The sequence below is a fragment of the Lycorma delicatula genome, chromosome 6 (genome assembly GCF_047948215.1).
Source record: "Lycorma delicatula isolate Av1 chromosome 6, ASM4794821v1, whole genome shotgun sequence".
Taxonomy (NCBI): Eukaryota; Metazoa; Arthropoda; class Insecta; order Hemiptera; family Fulgoridae; genus Lycorma; species Lycorma delicatula.
The window spans coordinates 46,783,685-46,796,991 of NC_134460.1; the positions used below are offsets into that span (position 1 = coordinate 46,783,685).

The window sequence follows — 13,307 nt, forward strand, 5'->3', positions numbered from 1 at the left end:
AAAGAAACAACCTAACAGTAAACTGCCTGGCATTTGCTGAAGACATAGTACTTGTAACATCAAACATAGAAGACATGGATAATGATTAAGAAACTACAGGAAACAACACAAAAAACTGGACTACAAATCTCATTTGAAAAATTGGAATATATGGAATGGAAACACAAGAATAAAAAATATCTAGAAACAAGATATGGCAAAATCAATAGGGTCAACAGCTTCAAGTTATCTTGGAGAATGGATTCAACCAAATGAATTGGATAAAACAACAATACAAACAAAGATTAAGAAAATGTAAAAGCCTACGGAATAACGAAGAACCAGTACAACAAAAAACGTATATCCATACAAATGAAGATAAAACATTACATCATCAAGCCAGAAGGATTATACGCTGTAGAATGTTTATCCATGAACAGAAAAGGGGATACACCAAGGAGATCAAAAAGCGGAAACAAAGAATAGTACAGAAAATTTTAGGTCAAGGAAAAACAAAGGAGAGTGGCAACTATGGAGCAACAAGGAAATCTACAAGAAAACAGGAACTTTCACAAGGATGGAAAGAAAACAAAGGGCAAAATTTAATGGACACCTAAAGAGGATGGACACAAACAGGCTGATGAAATTGATTTTTGATCATCTTATGAAACTCAGAGACACAACAAATTGGGTTAAGGAAATCAGAAGTGATCTGGTGGAAATTGCCATCCTGGAAGAAGAGATAGCTGACAGGATTGTTATCAGAAAAAAGACAGATAATTGGAATCAATTTAAATAACAAAAACAGGTGTGTGGGGTGGATTTAAAGTGGACTGATGAACAGTAGAAGGCTAGTAGTGAGCAAATGAAGAAAATCTGGGAAGCAAGGAAGATGAAATTCATCAAGTCAAGGTTCATTGCTGTCCAAAGAAGGTCTTAATGTTTCAAAAAAAACAATTTCATTTTATTGAAGTAATGAAGCCTGAAAAATGACACAGGCCTGACCAAGTCATCTGTTTATTATCTCATTCAGGAAAAAAAATAATTTTGTCCTGAAGAAAATAAGATGGTTTCAAATCCTGAAATTATTTTAAAAAATGTTTGGTAAATTTGTTTTTGTCCAGGTATTAGTTAGTCTCAGCTATTAGTCTTGACTATTAAGTCACAGGTAACCAATTTTAGATGCTGGTCAGGCTTGGCATTATTTCTAACTAGAAAATTCATCTTTCATAAGTAAGAAATTGGATGATTAATCTGTAATTGCTAAAATAAATAAATTACGATTAACTTAAGATTAAATATGTTACTGAAATTACATAATGGTATTAAAAAAAAATTCAATTGGAACTTTGCATTTTTTCAAATGACACAACTATCATGAAGTAATTCAAATCTTGTCACTGATTAGAAAAAAGAGTAAGCTTTAAGAAAAAAAAAAATCACTTAGCTAATGAGCAATGGTTAACTAATATTACATAATAAAAGAATAAATAAAATATTAAAACAAGTATATTTTATTTTGTTTAAATCAAGTACTATGAATAATTCAGCATTGGCAATTTACTTCATAAAAACTGAACACTCAAGGCCAATCAATTATGCAGTTAAACAAATACAACAGTGTGATTTTACAATACAGTCAATTTACTGAGTCTATTTTTAATAAAAACACTTTTTTCAACAGAAACATAAAACAAGTTAACAATATAAATATTATAATTATGTATTTTAAAAACTTAACAATATTGGTTACTAAAAATATAATTACTATGAATAAAAAAAGCAATTCATTCAATTCAATTCCAATTTATAGTAATGATGCAATTAAGTAAGATAAAATATTACATATTGTGCTTCACACATTTGCTTTTAAAAACAGTTTGTGGTAGTTTTTAAAAGTACTGGTACTGTTCGTTTTATAAACAACTGGATTTCCTGTCTTTTATGTTTTTATTGACTCATTGATCCTGTTCTTATATACACTCTGCTTTATACAGTGTTATGAGTAGGCTATTTTAGTAAAAATGTGTTGGCGCTGTCAATCCATTTAGTAACTAATGTTTATTTAGTCTTATCTTATCAATCTTATGTTTTATTTATTTCCTTCTTAAATAAACTTGTAAAATTTTTTTTTTTTATTTTAAAACCTATTAATACTAATTTTATAAATTATTATTTATATTTTACGAACCTAATTTTATCAATTCAGGGATCAAAATAATCATGAGAGATTACTGTCTTAATGAAGACAAAGGAGAGGAGTAGTACTTAAACATATCCTTCTCCTTCATTCTTTACAATATTATTATTCTGATGTATGTACAATAATAAATAATTAATAACATTACTTATGATGATACAATACTTGATGATACTAAATATAAAAAATAATCATAAAACTATCCTACATTCAGAAGGTTTTATTGAAAATCTTTTGAGTATATATTTACATACACAAACAGAAAATTATGGGCTTCTTGAATTTTTAATTGTTATTTAAAACTTCCCAATAGAGTAAATTGTTTATATAAAAGAAAAAAATTTAACTGTATTTTAAATTCATTAGTAACAAGTTTTTTTTTAATGTTATGATAAATTAAATTTTCGTAAGGCAAAATATTGTCATTCTCAGAACCTTTTAGGTTACATTGTACACTAAAAACACATAGCTTTGGAGACTTTGGTTAATGCATTTTAGCATATCTAGGTATATCTATTAAAGAAATATGATTTATATTAGTGGTGCAACAGTAAAAGAGACAGTATTTTTAAATTCCACGTTTGATGAGACAGACAAGTTTTATTCCTATTAACAGTTGGTTAACAAGATAAAAAATTTAAGATTTATACAATATTTTAAACCTGTCACATGTAATTTACATTAACATTCAACATACTTTTATTTAATCTTCGGTATCCTTGAAAAAGTATACTATTAACAGTATAACAGTACACTTTCACCATGTAAATCTCGATTAAATCAATCCAAGAGGAAGTCTACAAATCCAAACTTTACGAAAAGTTTGAACTGGCGAGTCATGAACAAAAACAAAATTTGGTATTTCTTCTAAATTAGTCAGAACATATCAACATATCCTTTCGAACATGATTTCATCAGAAAAAATTCTGATTTAAAATAGAAAATCTAAAAAAAAATAAAAAAGTAAACACTATTATGAATTAAGTTTACTGTTTACTGTCCAGCAAGTAATTATTGTCAAGTTAACATGGTATCACATGACAATGGTTTTATAAGACAAATTAACTTATAAGATATCTTTTATGATCTGCGTTTAAGTCAAAGAAAAACTATATTATTTCCTGATCCATGAGCCTGAGAGCTTTTTAAAGTAAGCTATTTTCTACCAATCTAATAATTTTGATTCTTCAGGATCTAAACCAATAAGAAAACATACAGATGTTAACAATATTTAAATCTTGAAGTAATAAACTATTACTTTAGGTTGGTTTATTTCAATGCAATTGACAATAACGTGACAAAAGTATGGTGTTATATTAATATAAATAAAAATATTAAAACTAATGAACATACATTTGTCTCGATTCAGTTTTAACTTGCTCCAGATCTTCATCTCTAATTTCCAATCTTTCATCAGATTTACTAAAATTATTAGCACTGGAAAAAAATTCTGAGAAATTTTCATCTAGCTCTTTAGGTACAGTCACTCTTGGACCATGAATGGCAGCATCATCATCTCCATCATTTTCAATCGGTGACAAACCTAAATAAAAAGAATAAAGACCGTTAAAGAAAATAATGCGATGCAAACAATTGGAAATAAAACTACAAGTTACAATATAAACTTTGTAGTTTTTCAACAAAAAACTAACAGAGGGAGTAACAAACATATCCTATAATTTTTCACAAAATGACACAATATATGAAGGGAGGCTGAAATGTAGTGCACAGTCTCTCTTAACTTGCAAATGAAAAGGGAGAAATACAACAAATACAGCGCAAAAGTACATTTTATTAACAAAAAAAAAACTTACATTTATTTTTCCACATAGTCACAGTTAATTGGTGAATTACACATTTCTCCATTCTGAACCAATCTGCTCATTCTGTAAAAGTAAAGCTGGCAGTCTTCCTTTATCCATGACTTTACTGCATCTTTCAGTTCATCATACAATGTGAAATGAACACCCTTTAACTGTGGAAAGAAGCAAAGATCATGTGGTGCCAAGTAAAGTCTCAGTGGTTGCACACATTGTATGAGATCAATCATTATCAGTTGCAGAGTTATTGGCTGTATGGATTGTTTACATGATACATGTCCTCTAACATATTTTAACATCTTTATGAATAGCGATGGTCAGTTTGAATTAATTCATCCTAGCTTTTCATCAGTCACAGAAACCGGTTGACCACTGGTTCCACCACGGTTCAACGTCAGTATTCGCTTTATCAGTTTCTGATGCACAAAATTTTACTGCTCACATATTTGCAATACTTCAATCAACATGACGACGATGAATGTCATTACATCTACTTTGTTAAATATTAACTCACTTCATGTTGTGCTGACATAGCAGGTACAAGGAGTCCTTAACAATGATGGCTGAGAGAAAATAAGAGAACGTGGGTAAAAGTATTTTGGATTATTACATTTCAGCCACCCCTTGTAAATAATGACTTGGGGGAAATAACCAAATAAAAATACAAAATGTAATTTTAATAACAACCTCAAATCCTGAGCTATTCACCACTTTTAGTTCTAGAAATATAATTTACAAAATAATATTTCCAGCAGGATTTATTTCTAACCAATAAATGTGTAAAAAGCTACATCTGTTTGGAAAGAATAAATAAACTTAATTACAAATTCAATAATTCTGATATTTTTGTACGTGTGTATTTTCCCAATACAGGTATCTATTTATTATTATTGTTAATTTCTAATTCTTCAAGGTTATTTTCAATACAATTACTTTAATATCATATCCATATTTAAGTGTTTTATTCCATTTATGCAGGAAAATCAATTTTTTATATTTATTTATAATTATTGTAGCATTGTAAAATTCTTATGTTGTGGACTTAATTCATACAATTTACTCATTTACTCGGAATCAAATTTTCTACAAGCTTTGTTTAAAACTTTCATGTATTCATTACTTAATTAACAAATTTATTTTACCCAAACGTAAAATAGTGTGTTTTTTGACCTCAATCTTTTGTCTTTTACCCTATAATCCTCTAAACCTACTAATAATACAGTTCTGGGACTTAGTTTTTTCAATTTTACAAGTCAAATTTTATATAAAACCACTAAATTTACCCCTTAATTTTGGTCCCAAGAATTACAGTATGGATTAATTTTACCGAAGGTGCAGTTATCAGGGCAAACTCTTTCACCAGCCAATACTTGTTAATGAAGTGTTTCCAAACTTATATATTTATATGAACTTTCTTTTTTTATTTTCATCAGTAGAACATGTCCTGAAAATTTGTTATATTCTTCGTAATACACTATATATTTATAATGCTATTACTAATTTTGACCATATCTGATTGCTAGATATTATTTTACTTTTCTTGAATAAATATTCATGTTGGAACCTCTAATTTAAATTTTTTATTTTATATTATTCTACATGTAAATTTTTAAATAACAGGTGATTCAGAAAGCATATTAAGTTTATTGAGATAACTTACAGATACGGTTGAGGTCTCATTTCATAGAAAGTTTTTCACCCTAATTCACTTTAGTTCCAATATGGCTTCCGTTTGTAATGCGACACACAATGCACCTGAAGCTGATCTCATTCCAGACTGTAGCCAGCAAGTCGCCGTTACATCTGCATCTGCGTGTTAATTTGAAGTCTTAGCTCATCAAGATCAGCAGGCAAAGGCCCTACTTAAACCTGATCTTTAATGAAACCCAACAAGAAAAAAATTAGCAGGATCAAATCTGGGAAGCGAGGTGAACATGCAATTGGACCAATTGACCGACCTGGGGATTGAGTATGAAGAAAATTTCGGACTTCTAGGCGGTAGTGAGGTGGTGCCCCAATTTGTTGATCACATCCATCTTGGTCATTATTGTCTAACTGAAAAATTAGAACATTTTTAAGCATGTCCAAATAAACCATACCATTTACAGTTGCCTCCTGGAAGAACAGGCCGTGCAATCTTTGTTTGTTTAGGGGACAAAAAACATTGATCTTAGGGCTATCACGAATGTGCTGCAAAGTTTCATGAGGGTTTTCGCCACCCCTTAGTATCTGTGTTCACTTTCCCCTTATGTGAAACGTTGACTCATCACTAAAACTGTATTCTTGTCTGAAATTCTATCCATCATTTCCACACAAAACTGCAGCCGAGCTACTTTGTCGTAATCTGTAGTGTGTTGAACCATGGTTAGTTTATGTGGCAGCAAGTACAATCATTCCCAGGTTCAATTCCCGGTCAGGCATGGCATTTTTCACACACGCTACAAGTCAATGCTTAACTGCGGCCCCGGAGGTTAAACAAAAAAAAAAAAAAAAAAGACAAAAAGTACAATCATTTACGTAATACGCGCCAAGCAGTCGTTTGTGGAATGCCAGTCTCACGTGACGCATGTTGAGTTGATTTCTTCGGACTATATGTTAGTATGCTAGTGATTTGTAAATTTAATAGAACATATCTTAGAACATAACAGAACCTGTCTCAGTGAAGGTTTGGTGCCAAGAGTAAATTGTATGCTTACTAGGAAATTCCCTACCGTTTGCTATGGAAATTATGTTGAACTGCAGATTCTAACTGCAAATTGTGAAACCAAAACACATTGCGTCTTCAATGTATCCATTTTTAACAACACTGGTGACAGCACTGGTAGCCAAATTCGGTACTAATGAACTACATTATTCAAATCTTGATGTGTTTTGTTATGAAATGAGACCTCAGCTGAATCTGTAAGTTATCTAAACAAATCTTTATATGCTTTTAAAGTTGTGAAACACTTTTTCAATCACCCAGTAAGAGTAATTATTAGTATTTCACCTAATAATATGTTCTAACTTTCAACTATTTTCATGGTATTAGTTCTTTACAATTTAATTTATTATTCTTTTTCAAAAGAATAGATTTGAAAGAAATAAAACTATTCATAATACTAAAAAATAATTTATATTTTGTTTGCTTTCTTAAGAGGCAAGGTATTGCTTTTTTCTTTAGGGAATAATGAATTTTTTCTTTTTATTACACGACTGCCCAAAACGGAGTGTAATGTTTTTTGGGTGCATGTATGTTTATTCCACCATAGCAGCTCAATGGCCGAACCGATTCAGATGTATGAACCCGTGTTAGAAATGCTATGAGGTAGTGTCATAAGCTATATATATAAATATGTATATATGTATGTTTAATTGTTAACTACAAGGCCAAAACAAAAGTCATATATAGGATTAATGGATAATCAATAGTATTTTCAGTATCAATTTATTTGTATTAAAAGTAGTTGTGTATTAAGATACTTTAAAAAATATTGATTTTTTTTAATCTGAGTTACATCAAGTATTCAAAATAATAATTAAAATAAAATAAAATTAAAATATATCCTGAACACTGAATATCTAATGTCTTAAAGATGTCTTTTAATTATCAGAAGGTAATGTCTACTTTGTCTGTAACAGAAGTTTACAAACCATGTAGCTATGGAGATCATTTATAAAAAACTTTATGCAGTAAACTTATTCTGTATTTTATTATGAATATTTCTCTTTACTGCATGCTGATGAAAGGATTTATATATTTCAGCAATAAGTGATTAGTAAACATTTTTGAGGCATTCAATTAGATATTTAGGATTTTACTATTTTTAGACACTTTTCCTGTTGACAGACATATTTAATTTTTTCAGATCATTTTTGTCTGACATCAGCAGTACTTTCAAACAAAATATTAAGCTTTCATTGTATTAAGCATTGAAGGCCACCATTTCAGCATGAAATTTATCTTTCTTTTCTTACTAGGTTGTGAAGTTGCTTACAGTCTTAAATTATTTATTTTGTAAGATCTTCCCTAAGTTTTTCATCAACAAGAATCTTATTGTCTTCATTGGCTAGAAATTACTCTATTTCAACCGGTTTAAATTATCACATTCAGAGTCATCTTCCTTCAAAAATCTCTTAGTGCATATATTTTTTAATTTCAATTTTCAAATAAATTAAAATCAAACATTTTTAAAATAAAAATAATAAAGTAAAATCATTTAAATAAGATAGTAATGTTAACTTATGAAAACATTATGTACAAACATTAAACATTCACATTAACCCGCAATAAATGCTGTATAAGTTGGATGTATTTACCTTTACCTATAAAGAGTTCAATGTATTTTTGAATTAATTACATCTAAATGTCAGCTAAATTATTGAAAAATACCTGGAAGTACAAAGCTGTGGCATGCACTCTTAATAAATTAACAGGAAAAACATTTAGCATGTGAAAAAATAAGAAAGTTAATGGTTAAGGGTTTTAACATAACTGTCTACCCTTGTACGTAATAAATATTTTTGTTATTGAGGACTTACATTGATACTGCAAGTTACTGTGTAAATAAACTGAAGATATCATTTGTACTGAATATCACTTCATTTTGTAGGTTTGACATCCTCATTTGCAACATAATTGTCTCTTTGAAGAAGGTAACTGGGAACCACTTCATTTCCCACTCAAGCTTTACTAAAGCTAACTAAAAAGTTAGCTTTAGTAAAGCTTGGATATCTGATGTTTTTGTGATTGGCTATGCCATTTTGTGGAATGATTGACTCATGTTAGATTGTCTACAAAAATTGTGGCTGTAATACATACATTTAAAATTTGGCTGATAAATAGATGTTTTGACAAGATTCCAGAACTGTCATACATTTAATGTTACTGAAAGAGCTTTTTAAACAATTGTGAAAATTCTTTACTTTGATTAAATTATGAGAAAGTTTGAAGAAATGATTTAACATAGTTCTGTAATTTAATAGGGTAGAAAGGGTTTCTGGTATACTGTAATGTGTAATCAGTTAGCGGTTTATATCACTTTTATAAATGAATTGTTTTACTTGTTATTTTAATTTGATCTTTTTAGTGATTATAAATACAAATAATACACTAAAAAATATTTTTAATAGTAATGTAAAAGAAAAAGATATTTATAGCAATAATTGTATGTGTTGAATATATGTAATAAACAATAGATAATAAATGATGTTTAAGCATTCCAGGCAAAAAATAGAAAAATTTGTTGCGAAACTCTTACCGGTTCAATTTCATTTATTAAACAATGAATAATACATATCACATTTACAAAAATAATACAATTCTTATGACTATTCATTGTTTAATAAATGAAACTGGACTGGTAGAGTTCTGTAACAATTTTTTCTATTTTTTGCAAAAGTACTTAAAACATCGTTTATTATCTATTGTCTATTACATTTATTTGACATCTATTTTTTTTTTTAAACAAAATTCTAAATTAATAACAGATTTTGATAATAGAAATGTATAGTGTCTTACCTTTTTTGATAACAGTATCGTTTTGTTAAAAGCAGTTTTATTTATATTACAGAAATTTTTGTTTTTTGAGTGGAAGAAATGATATCTGTGAGACTCTTACCATACGGTTTACAATTTCATTGCAATTTTTTCGATGTCACTGCGTTTTGTTAGATTAGTCTTTTATTTTTTTGTGAATTACTAAATGTTATCTTATGGACTTATTATTAAAATTTATTGCCTTTCTAGAACAAACAAATTCAATTTCACGGCCAATTTTTTTTGTTAGCAATCCATATCAATCACTTCATACCATATTTTCTCCTTTTAATAAAACTAGTATAATCTCTTGTAAACTAATACTTTTTTTTCTTTAAAGAAATGATGGGAATTAAAAAAATTGTTTCATTTTCAGTACTTTCATTTACATAAGAGCACTTAATATTAAAACAAGCTGCAGCTTCTTTTAAGTTTCTATTAAGTTTTTTATTTTCTTTTAAGTTTTATTATTTCAAATATATAATCAAGTTTTTGTACGCTACCTAGTACTATCAAGTACTGCTATCTAGCGATGCAATTTGTAAACGTACCATAAAAAGTTGAATAAAATGACATATTTGAGTCCTGCAATTCATTAAATGGAAAAACGTCTAACAAAATTTGAGGTATTTTTTGAAGGTATTCTTTATTACAAATCTAATTGAACTGAAATATGTTTTCACGATTTTATATTTTTTCTCCATTTTCATTTCACTGTTAGGTTAGGTAAAGTTTAGAACTGTAAACGTAGTTTGTTGATTTCACCGGCTGCAGACTCTTACCGATGAAGTTCTAACAAACTCTGTGAGAAGCTGGTTACTTTGTTGTTATAATTTCCCATGGAGCTTAATGTTTAATTTCAACTAAACATTTTTCCCTCCTACTAATGGAGACATCTTATAGAGTAGATTATTTTAAAATAGTGAAAAATGCTCTTAATTTGTAACTTTACAGTATCTTTTCTAATCTTTTTTATCATTGTGTTTAACACAATCGACAAACAATTTCATATGTAACACAAATCACTCCTTGACTTGACACTTATTTTTTTTAAATGGCAGACATTTAAAAAAATAAATATCTACGTGGATGAGGGAAGTGGTTTCTTCAAAGAGCTAAATATACTGTTGCACATCAGTATGCAAAGTCAATTAAAATGCAAATAAAATTCACCTCTATAAACGACAACTTCACAATTTACACCACAGAAACCAACTATGTAATGAACGTCATTACTCTCAGTAAAAGCAACTAAATCTGACAGAAAAAAGTATTTTTATGTTCACTGCCTCTGTCAGTAGTTTAAACTAATTTTAAAAAAACTCACAAAGGTCTAAACACAATAAAAAAAATCTTTTCTCTAAAGATTAATCCACTGAACATAGTTCATATCAAAGCTATTGTGTTATTTATTTCAACTGAAATCTTTCTCTCTATATTAATAATTATGTATGAAAGGTTTTTTTAACACTTTTAAATACAAACAGTTAATTTTGTCACACTAAAGTCTATTAATAAAAATAAAAAATAAAAACTTACTACTATCTTCATCTCCACTCGGTGCAGATATACTACGTTCAAATCTTATGTTTCCAGATGTGTTAACATCTGATGCTTCAGGTGAAGTTGGTACCGACTGCACTTCCTTGTTTGATGATCCTGTAACCATTTTTATTATTATAAAACTACTTGCAAATGTCCTTTTATATAGGATTACAGTATATGAATTAAAGATTGTTACAAAGACAACTGAAAATGTTTCAAAATAAGTTACTAAAAGAGTTTTATTATAAATTCTGGTTTGTTTGTGAGATTCAGTATAAAAGACAAAAGTAACAGACAGAAACAGTTCACATCTCTGACTACATTCAAAGTATATACGTAACAAAATTTTGAAGAAACCACCTGAATTAACTTGAAATCACGCTGTAGCATGAACAATGTTCAGCATCAGTAATAATGCTTGTAATAACACTGTGAAAAGCCTAAAATATTTAATAATGAATATAAAAACCACCATTATGTTCAACTTTTGTTTATTTCATCTTAACGTGATCTCTTTGTGAACCTTTAATAATTTACTATTATGAAAAACAAAATATTATTTTTGCATACTTATTTCATTTTTTAAGAGTTTATAGTAATCTTTATTACTACATCTACATCTAATCTACTACATCTAAGCTGCATCTTTATCATGAATGCCGGTTGTATATATTTAAATGGATATAGTATAGTAAGAAGCATATACTATAACAGAACTACAAAACATAGTGCTCTGAATCAGCCTGCTACATCAAAATTTTCTGAAACTATCATGTAAATCTGTCCAACCTCTGATTAGGTGTGGAGATCAAGAGAATCCACATCTTATTATAAATTCTGTATTAAGTCTGGACAAATGCATTAGAGTTTAGTCAGATAACTGCATATGTCACATTAATTCCAGACATGGGAAAGGGTATTCTTTTAAAAAGCTTGAGCCTGTTCTGGGATGGTTATTTAATTTCAGGATGTTTTATTCTGGAAGAAGTAAATGCAATATACATCAATAGAGGACATCTAGTCTGTGGAAGAATTTGATACAAGAAAAACTCTGCCACTCAAATTTTGGTGAGTTGTATTCAATTCAAACTGGTTAAGAGAAGAAAAAAAAGATTAAATATATAGATATATACTGCTTGTTTGTTTTAAAACACAACCTGAGCAAAATACTTTTAGAAAAATTAATACAATAATTTTGGATGAAGAGGTTGGCAGCACTACCTATTGTTTTATTTTTGGTTATCTGTGTTTTTTCTTAAGAAGAAATGATTCTGAGCACAGAGGAAAGGATTTTTATTATGATGAATTATTTAGCAACTAAATTTTTTTTGAGCCAAGAAGCTTTCCAATTGTAGATCCCAGGTAAGAATGTACCAAATAAATTTTCAATTTGTTTGATGAAGAAATATAGAGGGACTGGTTCTGTTTGTAATTACAGACCACGATGTCAGGATAAGCTTTTTAAACTCACCAAACATTATGAAAATTTTCACAACAAAAAGGGATATCTTTAAAGCTACTCAGTTATAAACTTAGAGCCATACTGAATTCATATATCACATGAATTACACAAAGTTGATTATGCTCCTAGGCTCCTGTCAATGGTTTAATCAGTTTGTTCAGGAGAGCATTGAAAAGTGTTGGATAATGTTTTTTTACAGATGAGGCTTAGTTTCATTTGAGTCAGAATTAATAGTTTTCATTTGGTTGCATTAATAGTTAGAATGATCGCTACTGGAGTTCCAGCAATCCTCATATCATCCGTTCATGATCTCTATACCACAGAAAATTGGTGTGTGGCGTTCAGTTTCCAGGTAAAGAATAACGGTCACATATTCTTTGGAAACACTCTTAATGCAGACCTCTACAGGAAATTGTAATGCAATTTATTGCAAATTTAGAATTAAATGAGAGAGGTTTGTGGTTTTACAAAGGTGGGACCACATGTCATATATGGCAAGAGCAACAATGGACCTTCTGAGAAATTTCTTTGGTGAAAGAGTACTATCGAGTGGCTTACGACCAGCTAGGTCACTTGATCTTTCTCCAGCAGAATTTTTTCTCTGGGGGATATCTAGAAGGTTATGTATTAAAAAAAAAATCCACACACCAATGGAGAACTGAAAGCCAACATAACTCAAGAATTATGAGAAATTGGAAGAGGTACACTTTGAAAGGTTGCAAGGAATATGAAAAAGAGGATATTGATAAAAATTATGGACATTTTCAACATTTGTTATAAAAA

At 29.1% G+C, this 13,307-nt stretch overlaps 1 protein-coding gene across 1 annotated transcript in view; it reads right to left on the minus strand.

Moving 5' to 3' along the window:
• The window catches only part of LOC142327040 (uncharacterized), a 520,738-nt gene that overhangs the window by 40,361 nt on the left and 467,070 nt on the right, over positions 1–13,307 (minus strand). The window contains exons 17-18 of the mRNA XM_075369808.1: positions 11,057–11,176; positions 3,533–3,722 (exon numbers count right to left, since the gene is read on the minus strand). Of these exons, the coding sequence (XP_075225923.1) occupies positions 3,533–3,722; positions 11,057–11,176 (310 nt within the window). The remainder of the gene's footprint in view (positions 1–3,532; positions 3,723–11,056; positions 11,177–13,307) is intronic.